Here is a 20138-nt window from a genome sequence, read left to right as displayed (position 1 = left end):
TCATACATTGAGCTATCATGGCAGGCAACTAGAATCTTTATATTTAGTTTTAGAATTTCTAATAGAAAAATTCTAATATAATATCATCTACCAGCATTCAGGTTTATGTATTACATTAAACAGCAGGAACGTGGACTTCTGGGGGCAGGAAGGGGAGATGGGGGAGGGATGTGATAGTTACATTTCATGAGAGATTTACAGCCTTCATTAGCTAAGTATTTTACAAAGGTTTTGGAGATTCTCTTTACTAGAAGAGATAAAATATAGTAGCGCATTTCAGGAAGATGAAAATAAAAGATGGGTGAACTGGAGTCCATTTTAGACTTTAAGCAGCATTGACTCTAAGAGGGCATCTTCCAAAAATGAATCATCTTAGTTTGCATTGAATTTTTACTTGCATATTGTAAATTAGTGATTGAAAGCTGGATATGGAGTAACACAGAAAACGTTTGTATGCAGATTTGAATGGGAAGTTGAAAGGCTGCAGTTATGGACAATCTGTGCTGTTGGAGCAAGTGGATTGTCTGTTTTTTAAGATTCTCACCTCATATATATATATATGCATACATATTTCTAAATAAAATAGGGAGTTAATCCTTCTGTTTAAGGATGGACAGTGGAATAGAATATAAAGAATAAAGCTCTTGAATTCCTGATCCTCCTACAAATAGGCAAAAGGTTACTGAAAAGATAAAAGCAGACATACTTGACACATTACCCTCCCAATATTCAGCAACTCACATTTCCAGAGTCTTGCTAGGCAGTCTCCTGGCATTCGGCTCAGGGTCTTCTGTAAATGTCTTTTCTTGACCTGACAGGGACCAACCTTTACCATTTCCAGCACTCCAACACCTCTCTTCCAGGTAATGCCCTTGTCTCCACAATTCCAGACCTAAAGTTTTCTTAGTCCTTACTTAAGAATAACCTAACGCACACAGTTACGTAGAGAATATGTTGCAGGGTACCTGCTGGAAACGCGAAGCAACAGCTCTTCATGATGCGAAAGCTGGGGGCAGATTTAGCTGAGATGTCCAGTCAAAACCAGGCTAGTTTACAAGCAACAGAAATACCAGCTTTGGAAAGATTCAAATGCAAGTAGAAATACACCATCAGAGGTAATCAGATGTATGAAAGCGAGATTAGTACTTCTTTAGGACAAGAAAGTCTTGAGGGCAGGAGACTCTCTTGTAAGGAAAACAATTTTAGATTTTCTCTGCACAAAATTCAAGGAGATTAAATGAGCTTTTTAATAAAGTGTTTGTTACTTATTGAAATAGACTGTTTCTGTAGTAGAGAAGGAAGCAGATCTGTAACTTGACCACTAACTTGCTCTTTTTTTTTTTTTTTTTTAGCTTACAGGTGTTTACAAAAGCTGTATTTTTAACAGCTGGTCTTCAGCTTTCACTCTCACTGTTTCATCCTTTCTTGTTCCTTTGCACACTTGAAGTTGGTCAAAGCTTTCCCTAGTCAGCCTTGATTGCATCCCCTTTGTTTTCCTTCCCTGCCTGAGCTGGCTGAACCAGTTTTTCTTTCACACAAAAGTCCTTTTTATTTCTAGCACATAGACTGAAAGATTTTTTTCATCCTCAAGTAATAGAATATGCTCAGTTTACAGTCAGTGTGATGGCAGTAACAAAAGTAGATAGTCTACATATTCTAAGACAAGACATTTAAATGATATAGCTCAAAGTATTCCTAAGGAATAATCTCACCTTGTTTTGAATAATAGGCTTCCTTTGTTTTCCTGAAACAATACAAGTATTTACTGGATCATGAGCAAAGCAGTAGTTTGTCTTTGCGTGTTTTCTGTTTTATTTCACTGTGCTTAGTGCAGAACATGTTTAAATTCCTTGGGGGAGGTTTGTCACTCAAGCATGTAGCCGTCAAATGAGGACATGAAAAGATGTTTTAAAAATACATTAAAAAAAGATAATTTCAGATACCACGGACAGCACTAAAAGCTCAACACTAGCTTATTTTTTAATAGTTTGAAAAGGATAATATACCTTGAAAAGGAAATACACCTTTTAAAGAGAGGTTTCAAGAAGTACTCTAGGAATATCATCATGAAATTATCAGTGTCTTCCAACTTGAACTGGCAAGAGATGTTCGCGTTGATTATATAGGTTTTTGTTGAAAGGAAATATTCAGAGCATATATTTGGACTATCTTATTTGTTATGTTTTGATAATTCGTTGTTCATGGCACTGAAAGAGTAACGTAAAAGGTTGTTGACGCGAAAAACTAATGCAGCTAATGGTCATAAACATGAGCAGCTAGTGATACGTAAGTATTTATTAAACATTTCTCCCTCAAGTTTTGCACTGGTGAAACAGAAGAATGTGTTCATAGTGCATCAGGATGCTAAAGTAATTGCTGATTTATTGTTTACTGTCCACTCAAGAATGTACTTACAATGCATGAGAATGGTAAAGTACTTGCTAACGTGTTGTTTGCTGGTCACTCTTTGGTCCTGGGAATCTGGAATTATTAGGGAAACTGATTCTTCTGTAGCAGAAAAAGAAAGCAACAGGCTGATATAGAAGTAAGAAAAAATAAGATGCAGAGTTATTTCAGTCTGATTAGATGTCATTGATGGGGTTGATTTATCATGGAACTAATTGAGAGAGGAGTTTGGTTTAAAATACAACTCTAGATACAGTGTGCTTGGACTTTTTAAAGTGTCGCTCTGGTACTGCCTGCCATAATGACAGGAAGGATGCCAGACTAGGAGCTAGTCAAAGTGAAGCACAGACTGCAGGAAGCAGGGGTGATAGGGAGCAGAACCCAAGTGACTGAGTGAGAGCAGAGCAGTGATGTGTCCCATCGGGGTCCATCCGGCCCCTGTGTCTGCTGTGAAGTCCCCTGAGCAGGTCGGGGTGGGAGCCTCTCCTGGAGCCCTGGAGTCAGCCAGTGTTTGCATATGCCGTGGTGGGACTTGATGTGGGATGCAAGGGGAAGAAGAATTTGGGGATTGCGTAACTTGTTAGGACATTTTTAGGTAGCAGGTCAAAAACAGGGAAAGGGAGGAGTAGGGTAGATTGGGAAGGAAAAGGAATGGAAAAGCAGAGTGGGAAGGGGGAATGAAAGGCGCTAGTCACATGTAGGTAGGTTGCTTGTCTGAGCCATCACCAGCCTATCCTCTGTTTTTATCAAATTCTGGCTATAACTCTTTTCTGTGCACGCTTGCTACGGCTCTGTGCATGTGTGTGAACGTCAGCAAACCGCAAGCTGGACGAACTGACGAGCAGGAGGTGGGCGCCAAGCCGCGGATCTGCGGGACCCACGGCTCTGGGGTGAGCAGCTGGAGAGACCAGGGCCTTGGCACCGCTGCCCGCAAAGGCGGCGTGTCCGAGGCCAGCTCACAGCGTCACAGAATGGCTGAGGTGGGAAGGGACCTCTTGAGATCATCCAGTCCAGCCCCCTTGCTCAGACAGGGACACCCAGAGTACATGGCAAGAGCTCCTGGGGACACCTGTGTGACACGTGTGCATGGCTGCGCGGCAGAGGGCAAACTGGGAGCTGCACGAGCCAGTCGCTAGGACAGGAGCACCTGGTGAGATCCAAGGCCAAGATGGTGATTGGATGAACGTGAGGTCTGTGTGAAAAGTGCTTTTTGGCAAAGAGCTCTTTTGCCACGGGCAGGGAGGAGACCTTGGCAGGGCTGGAAGCTGTGTGTCCGTGCAGGCCAGAGCCTGGGCCCGTGGGCTGAGCGTGGGCTGCCAGGGCTGCTGCCGGAGCGGCACCCGGCCAGGGCGCTCCCTGGAAATGCGGGAGGCGCGGGAGCTCGGCTCACGTAACCATGCCGTGCGGTTCCGAAACTGAAAATGTAGTTGAAAGAGCTTGTAGAAATACAGAACGTGTTCACGGAGTTTCACAGCTTGCAAACGGAGGAGCATTAAAGCACTTGGACTGTCATCTGAGTTGCGTGGATTGTAATAGGATGCTGGATCGGCCAACTTTTTGAGTTGCAGCAAACTCTGCAATCCCGGCCTCCAAATCCCTGGCAAATGCTGTTAACCTTCAGGCTCAGGCTGTGACTTCCCTTCTCCACGGCTCCTCCCTAGCTCAGACTTGGGTGCCTACTCCATGCTGTGAGAGCCCTACCTCACAATCACTGTCCAGCCTCTTGGCCCTTTTCTTCCAGTTCCTGGCCCTTGCCTAACCAAAGAACTCTCCTCCTTTCTTTGGAGACCGGTTTGAACGTGTCATCTTGAAGGGCATATTTGAAAACACATGCATGCAACCATAATGCTTGAAGTATGGACGTTCCGTGAGTTAAAGTGTGAGTATTAGGCAGTTTAGAAAGTAACAAGATCCAACCTTAGATATTTTGCCTGACTTTGTCTCAGCAGAAAAAAAAAGACAGCATCTTTATTTTAGGAAATTATGCTTCTGCAGTTGTCTGTGATGTTGTGGCTGTGAACAAGCCTAAAACAACATCAGAGAATGTCCCATGCTTGTGCCAGAAAGGTGCTGAGCTGATGTGGGTATCTATGAGACATAGAAGATGTAAGGCAGCGTATTGCAGGCAGGCCTGAGTAAATGAACCCTGAGCTTAACTTTATTTGTAAGAAAAAGGTAGTGCAGGGTGGTCAAGAAGCAATCAAAGAATTTTCCAATCTATTTTGCACATATATTACTAACACATTAGCCTAGATCCAGTTTATAAAACTACAATAACGGAGTAATACTAGGGTGCAGCAGTCTGTTAGTTTTGCTGTTAAATTTTTAATTCAAATAGATAAAGATTTAGCATATATCATACAAAATAGTGTGCAAGAACCTTGCCCTAGCATTGTAAATATTATGAAATCCGTATATGCAGCTTTAAGGGGAAATTTGAGTCAATAACAATTTAAAAATGTTTTCCTTGGGTAATGCCTGTGAATGACCTGCATGTGTACAGATTTCTGCTAAGAGAAGTGATGGTGTTTTTCTCATGGATGTAAATGTCCTAAGTTAGTTTACCTCTATCAGTGTCAGCAGTTGAATGTTTGAAAGCAGCTATCGAAACAATTGCAAGAGGCTTCTAGGTCTGGTGGTGACTGTTGGAGGTAGATCTCATTGGAATAGTTTCAGTGCTGCTGTTTGGTTGACGCGCAGTGTCTTTGATCCCGTTTGGAAGTGCGGGACGGTCTGAGTATGGAGGAGCTCTGATCCATGCAACTTCTTAAATGGCGCCTCTGTAGAACGCTACAGGGGATCAGAAGAGGAAATATATTTGTTTTCTGGGTTTTTTGCAATTAGGGCCAAAGCGAAATTTATGTGAAGTTTTGAAGTGCTTGTTTGTTATATTTCGTGTTTAGTTACAAGTCTGAAAAAACGTGCTGTGTTATAGAAAGATAAACTGCATGTTTGGTCTTTAACATCATTTATGCTTTCATAATATTGACTTTATGTTTGTACTTATGTCAGATGCAAAAGCTGTACCATGTTTTTTAAACAGTTTAGGACACTTGAGTAACAGTTTAAATAGATACTTATTAAAGTGGCTTCTCTAGTAAAAGTATATGAGCTGTCAGGAAAAATCATATCTGCAGGCCTATTGCTGGCTCATAGTAAATTACTAACTCTGCTTTCTCATCTGGGAATTCTCAAATGTTTATGCAATCTTTAAAAGTTCTATTGCAAGCAAGCAATAGAGAGGGAAGGAATCCAATTACTTTATGCACAAGGCACAATTTCTACCTAATAAGAGCAAATGAAGACTTTTGTTCAGTAAGCATGGAAGCATTTACAGGCACTAGCAAGTAGAGGGGAAATTGCTTTTAAGTGGGTTGGGAGGGCTTTTCACTATATTATTTGATGGAACTTCAGCTTTCATAAAGCTTCTTGTAGTTAAGGCAGGGTATAGAAATAAACACTTGAGTAGGTCTGATGGGCACAAAACAGGCCGAATTCTAGATTCATGTGAATTTTTCATTGAGGTAGGAAATTGAGAAAAATGTTCAGAGAAGTTTTTTTTTTTAATATATTGTATTTAAATACAAAAGTGGGAGATCGGACAGATGATGCACAAGATCCTTGACAGTGACTGATATCTTGCCTTGGTGTGCGTACGATGCAGGGTAGGCAGCATGTATGTTGCTCCTTCTAATAATTTTGAGCTCATGGAAGTAAGATAAATGTTAATGCTAAATCACAGAATCACAGAGGGTGTAAGGTTAGAAGGGACCTCTAGAGACCATCTAGTCCAACCCCCCTGCTCCAGCAGGGTCACCTAGAGCACGTGGCACAGGGTGGCATCCAGGTGGGTTTGAAGATCTCCAGAGAAGGAGACTCTACAACCTCTCTGGGCAGCCTGTTCCAGTGCTCTGGCACCCTCACAGGAAAGAAGTTCTTCCTCATATGGAGGTGGAACTTCCTGTGTTTCAAATTACACCCTTAATGCTGTTATTGAAACCTACGGAATTATTTACATGAATATCTGGTGGTAGTGAATTCAGCAAAATAGTTCCACCTTGATTTCTAAGTATTTTCTCACTTTTGCATTTCTGTTGGATGTCATTTGGCTTCTAAAATTGCTGAACCTGTGATGTTTGCACATATAAAACTTGTAGAAGGTTACAGAAGCAGAGAACAGAAACAGATTGCATTAGCCAACCTTATTCTTAAACTGCGGCATTTTTGCTGGCTGTTTTGAACACTACCCTTACCAAATAAATTTGTTTCACTATTGCAAATCCCCACGCAAAAATATGATATAGTAAATGTAATATCCTCGGCAACCTGTATCAGAGGAAGGTCTTTTGGAAAAGGGGAATGTGCACAAAAAGGCAGATGTGGTTCAGGCTGTGTGTGGTGAGAGTGACCCTAAATCACTTCACAAACTGGGAATGTTTTTCTGTTTTGTCATAATAGTGATTAAAAAAAGAGAATGAGGGATAGCTGAAGAACAGTATAGTTGCTGCCAGATCTGAGTGTCCTTAGTTTTTTCTCCTGCAAAGTTTAACTTTCGTCAGGAGATCTTGCCAACGGTGTCTGTTCTGTTGCTCAAGTAGGTTTAGGTCCCTCTTGCTTCCTTCTGCCCATCTTGTTCTGTACCTGGCAGCCAACCGGGCACTTACGCATAGGAAGAAATACCCGGAAATACTACAGGGTGAATGAGGGTTAGAAGCTGTGCTCCCTGATGGTACACAACAGCTCTCCTAGGTTACACGTCAAGTGAATTGCAGCGCCTCTGTGACTGTATTCTTCACGGGCTTCAGAATAAAATTACAGTAAAATTACAGAACCTGCCTTATGGTTACTTAAGCAAATGTATTTTATTCTGTATTTGTACCTGTCCTAGGACTATGTGTCTGACAGCTTCCCGTAGCTCAGCTGACTGCCTCCTTCCATGTATATACATATATATATATATATATAAAAATATATAAAAGTTGCTGATTATATTTGTGTGGGCAGGGTTTGCTGGAGCTGCTTCCCACCCCCTTCCCAGCGCACATCCCATGAGGGAGTGTTCAAGGATCTGAAGCAGGGGAGTGAGCCCAGTCACGCTGTTCTTTCAGCCCCTCCTTGTAAGGAGGGAGTTAGATGAAACTTGTTCTTCTGCATCCCTTAGGCCCGTGTTTTACTAGTGATTATCACCAGTCTGTGTGGCAGATCTTTATGCTATGGAGCAAAAAATAAATATAAGTGATTGCTAACTCCGAGCCTACGTGTGTGCTGGTGTGTAATAAAAGGCTAAATCTAGTTTTTAAGACTTTCTCTTCTTGCATTGCTTCTATGCAACTGAACAAAAGCGTTCAATATGAGTTGTGTGGGAAGCCTGGACCTCTTTGCTCCCACCTTCTTTGCCCTTTTCTCCTGAGAATACCCAGTGGAGTTCTGTACCTTTCTGCAAGCAGTTTCCCCTTTAAAGCCTCTACCTTCACAGAGGTTTACATAGATGGTTACAGCTTACGGCTTCCTCGCTTCCTGCCGTCTCTTTGCTAGTGCCTGAGTTAGGGATTTTTGATCTGTATGTCTGAGTGTGAGTGCTTTCAAAACCTGAGCGCTTTTCGCAGGGCCTTTTTTTTTTTTTTTTTTTTTTCCTTCTCATCAGAAGGATCAGGTTAAGGTCTAAACCATCTTAGATTTAGTTTCCCTTTTTCTTGCCTTTAAACTCTTAAGTTCCACTACTACGTAGTATATAGTCAAATATGGATCTTCATCAGTTTCCTTGTGTAGCAGTTCCCTGGTGCTGGTTACATTTGGTTTACTGTTTCTCTATGGTCAGTGTGTTGCCTGAGATGCAAGAAGATGCTTGCCACCAATCTGAGGTACTCTAAGAAAGATGGAGTGAAAAATCTGTGGTCATTGCTCTTTCCTTTCTATGGGTATTGTGCCGAGAGTCAGGACAGGACGTGCTGACTTTGCAAAAAGGGGGTGTAGGTAACACCAGAAATGGCATCTTGTGTATCTGCATTTAACAGCTGTATGGCTATCAGTCATGGTGCTGCTGACCCTTCTTTGTCACTGCATCTCCCTCCAGTATGCTCAGTGAGAAAGAGGAAGGGAGGCAGAAAGAGATGCCTCTTTTTGGCCATTAGAATAGATCCTTGTCCCCTGCAGACAACGTGATTCTGTGATTCCAGGCACCGTTATCTCTGTGCAGAGGAAGAAGGAAGATGGACTTAGCAAAGCTTGTGTTGTTGTTCTTTTATCTGAAGAGGAAGCCAGTGCCTTTAATGAGTCTCTTCAGAAAGAGTGGGCTGAACAGAACCAGGTGACACACGTGGCTTAGGCTCGGGCTTTCTGCAGCGTGCAGATTGCATCTCGGGGGCTACTGGATGTTCTTCAGGGTTCTGTTCTTCACTTCCAGCCTCCGGAGGAAAATATGGCTACCTCTTCCTGTGTTTGCCTTCGGATGAATTAATTCCTGCTTTGCATCTACTGCAGAATTCTGATACTTGCATTTTGATAGGCCAAATACTTCCCTTTTCTAGCACTCTTTTCTTGCAATACTGCTGAAGCTGCAGGTCTGTTTCTGCGGGAGAGCTGAGATGCCCTTCTAGTTGATAGACCCTACTAATAGGGTTTATTAAATTGTCTTAGCCTGCATGTTGGGGTGGTGGTGAAATAGGCTGAAGGGCCTGCTTGGGATATTCATATGCATTTTGTTAATAAATGTATTTTGCTCGCAAAACATTTTACTCTTCCTGCAGCATTTTGTCCTTTGTTTTTGCATGACAGAGCTTGGGGCAAGTGTTCAGAAATCAGGTTCCTTTTCCCTATAGATGAGATAACACACTTGGTATCTCTTAATTGTCTCTGCTTTAATTCTGTTTGTTCTAAAGTGATTTGTCACACTAAACTCACGTATTTGAAATGGAAATTTTTGCACTCTTTTGGAGCTTAAACTCCAACCAACTTTACTCTCCACTGGTTTCTAGACCGAGTTGGACTGAACTGGATGTCTCCCAGTATTGATCTCTGAAAATATCCAGAACAGTTCAGAAACATTTCCAAAGGTGACTGATTCATAGATTTTTGCCAAAGAGTCTTGCAAAAGAGTCTGCTCTTCTGTGCTTCTTAGTAACCATTTCCAATACTTGATGGCCAAGTGGCACTGAGACTGATGAGCTTCTGTTTAAGGGCTCTGTTATAGTAGTATCAGAACTTAAAATAGTTTTCCAGGAAACCATTTTCTTGCTGCTTAATAGCTGCATTTCATAAAGGTCTTGCTACTCTTGTGTGTTTTTTTTGGCAAATATGTAATTTTTGATTAAAATAGAGCTTGCTGTTTCCAGGATATCATCAAACTCACAATAACATAACGTTCTTGTGTAACCCAGTTATTAGAATAAATATATTGTTCACAACCCTATCTGGGAGACAGTTCTCAGCTCCTCACGAGGCTGCATTAACAGGCAGAGCGGTGTGCGGGTGGCGGCTGTGCTTCCCAACACACCCCAACACATTCTGCTGCAACCGCTTACGTTTTATTTAGTGTGCACGTGGCCTGCCTGTTTTTTTCCAAAATATTAAAAAAAAAAAAAAAAAAAAGGAAGTGACTGTGTTTTCAACTGTGCAACTGGCCGAGCCCTTAGGAGGGTGTTGGCGGTTGGAGGAAGAACTAACCAATCGCTTGTGCTGGCATTAACACTGTGACAAAGGTAGCTAGTCTCCGTAATACAGATGGGAGCTAGAGAAGAGAGGGATATATGGTGTTCTACTGATACCAGTCATAACGTCGAGTGTTTGGTGTTGAATTTCATGGACTGTTTCGTGTTGAACATGAACTGTTCTGGTGTCTGTTTCTTTGCAAGAGAAGGCCGCTTTTTCATCTGAATCATCCTTTTATTTTTTTGCTAGTAACTGATGGTTTAGGGGACAGAAGAATGCTTGGCTGGGGCTAGTTTTTTAACTCACCTCAAAATCCTCTTTGTGTAGAGCCTGAATATTTAACACCATTTTTCTCCCTGCTGGTGTCTGTGGAATGGGGCCATCCAGGAGGCAGCTGCGGTTTTATGGTCGTGGGGCAGTTTGCCACCGACCAGGGTTCGCGGGTGCTTTCCTTGGCTGCCCTTCTGGTGATGCACAAGTCCCTCCATGCTCTTACTCCTCCTTCCCAGGAGGAATGCGGCCTCGTTCTTCCCAGCACTGGCCCAGGGGCACCACATTGCCCTGGCATCAGGGCATCCGTAGGCGTTTGCCAACGTTGCTCCACATGATCCATTGGCTTGGGGAAGCATCACTTGACTGCACAAGTGATGCACACTGGTTTAGCTTAGAAGATGAGTGTTGTCTTCAGCTAACAAGCTGTTGCAGCCTCTTCTTAATTTACGCTTCGACCATTTTGGTTTTTATATGGCTTAAGTGTGTCATGCTGCTCTTGGTAATTAGTTTGTAGAATATATAGTATAAACTAGATTTAGCTCTCTTGTCCTCGTCGAAGAAATGTTTTTATTTACTAGAAATGCACTTTAGAGGAGCATGTAAGAGAGAACAAATCTATAAAATCAACCCTAAATCTTGTTGTGTGACTGGAGTAATTAACAGTGTTATTTATTGGCTTGTTTGGTTTGAACTAATTCAAGCAAATGTTTCATTTAGATAAAACCAAAATAGATTCCCTAGTGCTGAGAGCAATGCATTATAGGAATTTAATAAAATACAATATTTGTTTATTTAAAACTGAACTTTTCCTTTTAAATTGAGACCTATCAGAAACAAATAAAATGTGTTTTTGTTCTTTCTTGGTTGATATTTTCCCCTGATCTATATCAGTATTCTTACAAACCCCATTTTTTAAAATGAAATTTCAGATAACTTTTGTTGTTCTTTCCATACTTACTTTGTGCAATAACGGGGAAATAAATCAGCAGTGTAAAATAAGTGTAGGTTGCAAGTTAAGTTTATGAGGTACTTTTTCATAATGGATTGGAAAATGTTCTCATTCCCTCTCAGAAAGTTAATATTCTAAAATGAAGTTCTTTTGCTTTTGTACTCAGAATTTGCACAATACGCAACTCTAGACTTGGGGTTAAGTACATTTATTTTGTAATTTCTCTGCCAAAAACTGATGGACTGGAAAATGTTTTAAAATCATGGAGATGAAATTGTAGGAAAACGGACAAGACTGAAGAGCAGTTTTGATTAAATCGTAGCAGGTAGCTCCATGAATTACAAGGAGTCTGGCCAGTGCAGGTGCCACTAATGAAGGCATCAGCACTGTGTGAATCTAGGAAAATTACATTTCATGAAATTATTTAAGCAGGACCATTCACTTGCTTGTTAAAAAAAAAATACAGATGGCCTGATTTTGTCCACAGATGACTGCTTTTTACAGTTGTTAGAACATGAATTGTTTGTGATGGTTTGTTAGCACAAAGCATTCAAGCTGTCTATCCTGCCACATGAAAGTTTATAGAAATTCCCCAGCATAGATGGTTCTACCTGGTAATTCCAGGCCAATTGGCTCCCAGAACAAGTGCGTGGAAATGTAATGGTCATCCATATGATCATTTCTGCATTAATTTCCATTTAATATAGACAGGCAAGAGATGTTTCTTCATATGTGTGGGTGAAATCCTTTGAAATCCTATGAAATCCTTTCCTCGCTGGTCATTTTGATTTGTTACAGATAGATTTATGGGAACTTCCAAACTATTTTCAAATGCATTTTTTCCCCAAATATCATTTATGAAATAGCTGCTGAATAGCTACTGAGATCACAGGTTACATGAAGAGTATTGATGAGTAAATTATTAATGCGCTGTTGTCATAATATCTTTTACTCTATTGTAGAGATTGGCAGGAATTAGGTGTAGTTTGATTTGGGTGTAATATTGGGGGTGAATGACAGAGAATTAAATGAGGGCAAAAACTTGAAGAGGAAAGTGTTTACATGGTAGCAACTTCATCAGTTTTAAGCACACAACTGCTGATGTTTGTCTTGTATCCTGTTAATGACAGGCAGCCTATACAGGCTATCCGTATGATGAGATCTTTTGATGATTAATATGCCTTCTAATACCAAGCCAAAGTTCAAGTATTTTATGAAGGAGTAGCATTTGTACAGTCTCTTCAGAAGGAGAACAAAAGGAAATTTCAATGAGATAATAGAAGAAAAACTGCTCTTGACCTCATTGCATGAGTCCTCGGCTCGCTGTGCGCTCGCCATGCTGTCAGCACGGCTCACCTCTCCAGGTCCTCATAGCAACTGGTCTCTCCTTGCCATGGCAAAACTGTAAAACGAGGCAATTGTGAGAAACAGTGAAGCATGGGGTATGCACATGGTCCATTCCTGCAGGAGATCCTTGCACCTAACTGCCAAAGCCACCTTCAGAGCTGCTACCACAGCGACCCCTCACGCAGAGCTCCAGGAAGAGGCTGTGTTAGGTGATGCCGGGGGGTTGCTGCTCCAGGAAGGGGCTTGTGGCTGCAGACCATCCTGAGACGGTGCATCATGCCCGCCAGGGCAGACGAGCTCTTGGGAAATCAGCGTGTGCTGCTGAGACGCGCTTGCCCACAGACCAGGCACTAGCCCTGCCTTTGAGAGGGTTAACAGACTGCCTGACAGCGTGAAAAGCAAAAATGCCTGGCAAGAGTGAATAAAATAGCTGGCAATTTCTATGTGCTGTATCATTTGAGAGAACAAGATACTTAAGCAGAAGCTTGGTAACTTTGGGGTACAAAAATAGTGTTATCGCATCTAGATAGCATTTGCCTGTGATTGCCAAAAATAAGATCTGAATGGTAAGTGTACCTTTATTCCTCTACTGAAGAAGTTTGCCATAGGTGAAAATACTTGCAAAAGGTTGCAAGTTGAGGTCTTTATTTCTCTCCTGAAGTTGAGACAAGTAGGTAGTATCTGCTACCAGAGGGATAATGTAAAGGGGTTTTTGGGCCCACCTCAAAACAGAGGCTCCATTTTTCTTCTGAAGATTGAAAATTCCAAGTAATGCTACATAACAGGCTCATTCTGTGGAGGATACAAGAGAGTTGACTCCATAGGAGCCTCTTCAAACCCTAGTTTCTTTCAGTGCTATTTACAAATAATCTACTTTTAGTAATTTCAGAATAATTTGGTGCAGAGGACATTGCTTCGTTTCAGCAGATATTCAAAGGGGGAAAAATACATAGCGTGGTGGCTGCAGCAAAAAAGGCACGTGGGTCCTGTACGTGATAGATGTTTTGATGCTCTGCTCTCTTGAGAGATTAGTTCTTCCTAAGATCTACTAGAACAATGAAGATGGCTTTAAATGGGAAGCTGTTACTAATGACCTGAAGTAAATATGTATAGGAATTGCTCAAAGTCATGTACTTTGCTTAAAAAGGCAAAAATTCCCAAACCAAATATACCGTTATCCAGTCTAGAAGGTTATCAGAAATGGTAGCCTCAATAACCTTGAAGGCACATGCAGCAATACTGGTACAAGTCCCCTCCTACTTGGCTACACCGTAGCAGATTTTTAATGCTATGCTTAGTTTCTCTGATGCTGCTTAGTCTTCGATTTTTATGCTAGCGTTTCCCAAAGGAGTCAACAAAGGATAATTTGTCTAGTACTAGTGTCAATACTTGAAAATAATTGCTGAGATAGTCAGACTAGTAATAGAAACTGAGGTGCATCTTAATGCAGCAGGATTCACAAGCAGGTTTGTGTCATGGTACGTTGTGCTGCTACAAAATGCAGTGCTTTTTAGATAAAGCACAACACTAAATTAAACATTAAGTTTAAGAAATGTCACTGCCTCCCTATGCAGTGTTTTGCCTGTCGCCCACTTCTCTGCTCACCAAGTGTGGAATATTGAGCTTTAACATCTCTAAAGATCGCTCTCTACATAAAGCTTAGTCATGTATGAGTCCTGCTGAAGCAAAAGGCCAAAAAAAAAAAAAAAAAAGGAATTATTAAATTTCTCCTTACAATTCAGAATAGCATTTTCAAGGGGCTCCAGTGTGGCCTCCCCTTCTGTCCTTTTGTGAGAGTTTTGCTGCCTTCGTGTCTGTACCCCCATGGGGCCTGCTGTGCATTGCAGCCTCTTCAGGTGGGTCCCTATGCAGCCGGGCAATAAAAGACCCACGGGCTAAAGGACAAAGATTATGTTAAGAAACAGCACTTGGAAGCAGGTTTACTTGTGAGTTAAACTAAGAACAGTTGCGTATATGTGGCAGGTTCTGGCTCAGCCCAGCAGCTCCAGACTTGCCTCACTTGCCCCTTAGTGCAGGTGACTTGTGAGATATCCCTCTCCATCTTTGAGTCCCACTGAGCCTGTGTCTTCTTCTGAATTTGCGCAAAACCCTTACTATGAAGCCTGCAGCACCTTAGCCAGCAATGAAGGCACAATAAATCTAAAATGGTTTCAAATTTGAGAGGAGGATTGAAAATTCCAGTAACTAGTGTGTGTTGTGGTCAGAGAATGATGGCGAGAGGAAGCCAGTTTGGTAACTTGGTGGAGGAAGAGGATATCAAAATTTTATTTTCTGCTCCAGACCATCTGCTGAGTCTTGCTTACTGTGAATGCTGCTGTAAAGATGAATAAAGATAAATCATTAGATGACAAGTGGCTTTTCTCTGAGGGATCTGACCAATGTATATAAATACCTTAAGAGAGATCTTTATGGGAGGAGGGAAGGAGGATGGGGCCAGCCTCTTTTCACTGGTGGGCAGCAATAGGATTACAGGAAACAGCCACAAACTGACGCACTAAAAGTTCCATGGGAACTTAAGGAAAATTTTCTTAACAGTGAGGGTGACAGAGCACTGGAACAGGCTGCCCAGAGAGGTTGTGGAGTCTCCTTCTCTGGAGATCTTCCAAACCCGCTTGGACGCAGTCCTGTGCCACGTGCTCTAGGTGACCCTGCGTGTGCAGGGGGGTTGGACTAGATGATCTCTAGAGGTCCCTTCCAACCTTAACGATTTTATGATTCTATGATTCTTAAACTGAAGATTTATTGTGTTGGTGAAAACTAATGTCTCATCAAAAAGGAGAAATTGTGACTGGTGCTTTAAGTAGAAAATCTTTATCCTAGACCTGAATTTGATATTAATGTCTAAAAATATTTGCTGTTGTAAGAATCTTGAAAATAATTTTGCCATCTTACTAAGTTGAATTAAGTATGAAGTAACCTACTAAAATCACTGATAAAGAAATAGAGTAATGGTGTAGAAATCCTTGGAAAACAAAAGTTCTTTCTTTTTATTTAGAAAAATAATGCTTCTGTACATTATGTCTTCAACCCCGTTCTCATTTGGATCATGATGAACAAGAAATATGGCAGTAAAAAGAATAACTGTTTCGGGTCTGTTATCTGAATTTTATGATAAAAATTGACCTGTTTGAATTATAAAAATACACTTCATAAGTATTGAAAAAAAACATTTGACAAAGCAGAGGATCAAAGTTGACATTTTTAGTGTAGATAATGAGATTAATTTGCTTCAATAGTAAGTACCTGGCTGAACAAAACATGCCATTTGAATTCTCCTTAGTTCTTACCGATGCATGCAGAGCAATGCGCTGGTTTTTGCACAAACAAAAGGTTGTACTTTAAACCAACCCTGTCACACTGTAGTGTATTTCAAACTTGTGCCTTCAGACAGTCACTGTAAACCTCATTGAAATAACGAAATATTTGCGCGTTTAGTGCAATTCTAACATGTTTGCTTTTCAGTTTCAAGTTGTTGTTCTCTGTTCAGAAATTTTAAGATGCTTAAACAAAAATCAGCATTATAAAACCAAGCAACATCAGAAATGCTTCTTTTTACCTTAGTGACCCTTAGTGTTCCTTACAGCTGTTGAAGAAAGGCCAAACATACACATTTTGTATCTTTTCTAAAATACCTGCTATTAATCAGTTAATATTCATAATAACTATTATTTTTAATGTAATAACAAATGTATATATAAAAGTATGTAAATGTAGTACCAGGTATGCCATGTTTTAATATTTTTATCTCTAATATGGAATTGCAAGTGAAATGTATATACTGTTCTTCATGTTGTGCACTCAGACATGAAAATTTAGTAATTATATATTGTTGTATAGAATCAGGAAACTTCATTGCCCTTTGATCGCAGTATTTATGGGATGTGTTTCCAGCAGGCAGTCTCCCAAACAAACTTGTTCCGGGGGGGGAAAAAAAAGCACCATTCGAGTGAATGTAAGGGTCTTAGACTGCAATAAGCAAGTATTCCTTTGATAGACTTAGGTTTAAGTGAGTAATGTTTGGGTGTGAAGATACCTGTTTTATGTAACTACAGAAATGAAGCTGGGAGTATGGCAAGTGTTTTGAGAAGGTTTTCAATGGAAAATCTCTCAGATCAGAGGGGGATGAGTTATATGTCAGGCTCCCTTTCACTCGAGAGCCTTTGACTGTCCGTAGCCCTCAGGGCTGAGAGGGGCCGTGGCGGCCGCTGCCTCACGGGGTGCGGGGGCCGCCGCGAGGGCCGAGCAGCCCGTGCGCCTCGGCTGCTCGTGCCTCTGTGGTAGCGCGGGGCTAAACGCTGCTCCTCACCGCGTGCCGGAGCACGGCTGGGCTGTCACTGCTGCGCACCAGGCTGTGGTCGCTTCAAAATGGAGGCTTTAATGGATTGATCAGGAGGCTACGATGAGAAAAAGAGCTATAAATATGGTTATGCAAAGTCATCGCCATAGCCAGATTTCACGCGGATCTCATCTTATCTTTTGAAAACTCTAGGCAAGAATAGGCAAGAAAAGGCTGGAACTCCCTGTTCCAAGGGAGGGAAATACTGTTTAGCATTACCTTAGATTTACCGAGAAAGGCTACGGACAGAGATCGTGTCCGTCTGTGCATGGCCCCTGTGGAGTGTGCAGATAGTCTTCTCGGGAATGCTGAACAGCAGCAATGATCTAATCATTTAATTTAAGCTTTTAAAAAAATTGGGGTTTGTTTGTTTGTTTCTCTCTCTTTAAAGCAGCAGAACTGTGCAGCTTGGATGCTGAAATTGGTTAAAAGTTGTATCACAAGCAGCTTTTTACCTGAAGCATGATAATGCAATAATCAAGTTTAATATTTCATTTCATTTTTTAACTTAGACTGGAAACTACATTTATTTTAAAATTGATTATACAAATTTTACTATACTGTGCCTTGTCTCTTCTGATCGTATCTGCAACTTGCCTCATTACAAATCCATTTATGATACATAAATACAGAAAAGGGCTTTTATTTCGGATACTGGGCAGAGGATGTAATGGGATTTTTTTTTTTTTTTTTTTTTAAGTCCTGTATGTTTTTTTGAAAGGTTACTTACCATGTTGTTTTTTCCTCTCCTTTCAAAGCCACAGAAGAAAGAGGATCAGCAATTAGAAGTTAAAGCAAGTCCAAAAAAGTCAACAGAACCCACTATTGATCTGTTAGGACTCGGTAAGCAATAGATCCTTCTCTGTTTTTCAGTCAACCACAAGTTCATCATTTTGTATTTGAACGACTGTTTTTATTTTCTTTATGCTTAGTGATATTGTTTGCCAAGTTTGAAAGCCATAAGGCTGGGGCTGTAATGTTGAGACTGTAAAGGAAGGTGCTGTGGTGATTGGTGTGTAGCGATACCCGCACTTCGCTAAGGGGAGTGACGAGTCCCTGGGGGAAGGAGAAGTTACCAAAGGACCTTCAAAGGCCTTGTGGACTGCGGGGTGGCAGGGTTTGTGGTGCCACTCTGCTTCCAAATGAAATGCTTGCGTTATCTGCATTGTGTTTCTGTAAAATTATATTCCATCAAATCCCTAAGCTGAAAGAGCAGGAACGTGTCTCCTCACAGCAGCCAGCTAGTGTCTTGTGTAACTTACCATACTGCGCTTCTTAGTGTGAGCTCACTGTGGCTGTCATTCATTTTTATCTAATAGACCTTTTGTTTTCCTCAGTGAGAGGTAACTATTTGTCTTGTAAATAAGTAGTCCTGGAGTCGAATCCTTCAGCTTATACCCTCTGCCTATACTATTGTATTCTTTAAGCTTTTTCTCTGCGTGCTAAAGACAATATTTATAAAATCCATTTTTTCCTGTATTAATATAATATACTATAAATGTGTGTTCCCCTTTAAAAAAAACTCAATTGATCTAGGAAAGGGAAATACTAAAATAACTATTTTTAATGTCTTCTATTATTCAGTGTTAGGGATATATGTATTTAAAGAAATAGATTTCGATATATTTGTAGAAAACTTTTTTAACTTTTGGCTTTAAGCAAAGTGTGAATAATGTTTTTGCTTTGCTGCAACATTTTCCCTGTTTTAGAGTTCATACTGACATTTAAAAAATAAGCTTTTTTTCCTCTTTGAGTGTAGAGGCACTGTAAAATACCATTATTTTTATACTGTTCATGTTATCCCAATTAATCTGCTGTGATGTGCAGGCAAATCTTAATTAACACAGTAAAAATTAGATTATGGATGTAGAATGAACCTGCTAAAAAATAGTAATTCAGACTTGATGGAAAACTGGTTGTCTTATATTTTTCTCTACCAGCCCAACAAGCTAATTAAAAAATAAAATGTAATCACTATGTGCTTCGGAAACTGTGAGACTTCTTTATCCTTTTAGACATGATTTGAAAAGGATATTGATAACATATGGTTTTATGATACGATAATAAATTCAAATTACATAGACTAACTTCGTATTTTATATGAAGTAGAGTGCTGATAGTGCTGTTCAACGACTGTGCTTTTTCAGTGAAAAAAAAAAAGCATAACGAGATACAGAAAGGGAGGTGTCTAATTTATGTTGAAGCAAAGCGTGGTTTTAGAGGAAGGAGGTTTTAAGATCTCCTAAACAAACTGAGATGCAGTGCAGCAAGCTGGTGTCAGTTGGAGTCCCCTGCGCTGCAGAAGAGCAGCGTATTGGTGACAGTGTTTTTCATTTGGAGGGTTTTCTAATGAATTCCTGCTGCAGGCTGCTTGTTCCTAATTTATCGAATCAAATAGTATTAAAAGAAAGACCACTTCAATACAGTATATTCAGCTCATCAAACAGCATTAAAATGGATGTGTTTGTATAGTTTGTTCTTCATATCGAGTGGGTACATTTCTAATGGTAATGACTCATTCCCACAGGACTCAAATTTCTGCAAATGAAGCCCAGGAGTAGCTTTTACTGGGGCAAATCGTATCACTTGTTGCAGCAGGACAAGTAATTTTAGTGGATTGTATTTCGTGCTAGAAGAATTTTGTCTTTCAGGCTAACCGAACCTTTTGCAAGGTGTCCTTGGTTGGTGTGTGGAGTTTGTGGTGGTGATTTTACGTAAACCTCAGTGCTTGCAAAAGCACCTTTGGGTGCAAGATAAAACTCTGAGGTCTTGCTGTGTGGGTTTGCTTATTTTTCTCAGCTAGGTTCTAGTGGCATACTGTCAGAATAAGAAAAAAATGCTGTGAAATAGGACTTACACTTAGGCAACTGATGGCAATTGTAGCTTAAAAAGGTAATTTTCTAAAAATAAAATGGCCTTTCTTTATAAAAGGTGAAATTCTCAAGCTAATGTATCTAGGAAAATGTATCTTTAAATCCTGTAATAGCAGAAGAGGCATGATATCCTTGGTGCCTGTATTATCCCATTTGTGATTCTTCTGAGTCCTCTTAAATGGATTCATGTGACTCCCTTGAGTCCCTATTCAAGGGAATTTATTGTTAAGATAGTGCTTGGATATTGTTTTTGTAGCTGAGCTAATTTCTCTGAATAATTTCCTTA

The 20138-nt window shown here is 40.6% G+C and overlaps 2 protein-coding genes across 2 annotated transcripts in view; one reads left to right on the top strand and one right to left on the bottom strand.

Annotated features, from left to right (window-relative positions):
- ASRGL1 (asparaginase and isoaspartyl peptidase 1) overlaps window positions 1–20138 on the bottom strand; it is a 449509-nt gene that overhangs the window by 170046 nt on the left and 259325 nt on the right. The window lies entirely within an intron of this gene.
- SMAP1 (small ArfGAP 1) overlaps window positions 1–20138 on the top strand; it is a 79372-nt gene that overhangs the window by 45420 nt on the left and 13814 nt on the right. The window contains exon 7 of the mRNA XM_088539851.1: window positions 17738–17822. Coding sequence (XP_088395977.1) covers window positions 17738–17822 — 85 coding nt within the window. The remainder of the gene's footprint in view (window positions 1–17737; window positions 17823–20138) is intronic.

Source organism: Tinamus guttatus, unplaced genomic scaffold (assembly GCF_059628265.1).
Source record: "Tinamus guttatus ecotype Peru unplaced genomic scaffold, ASM5962826v1 Tinamus_guttatus_pri_ptg000051l, whole genome shotgun sequence".
Lineage (NCBI taxonomy): Eukaryota > Metazoa > Chordata > Aves > Tinamiformes > Tinamidae > Tinamus > Tinamus guttatus.
Note: the sequence above shows the minus strand (reverse complement) of the source record. Positions and strands in the feature narration are given on the sequence as shown.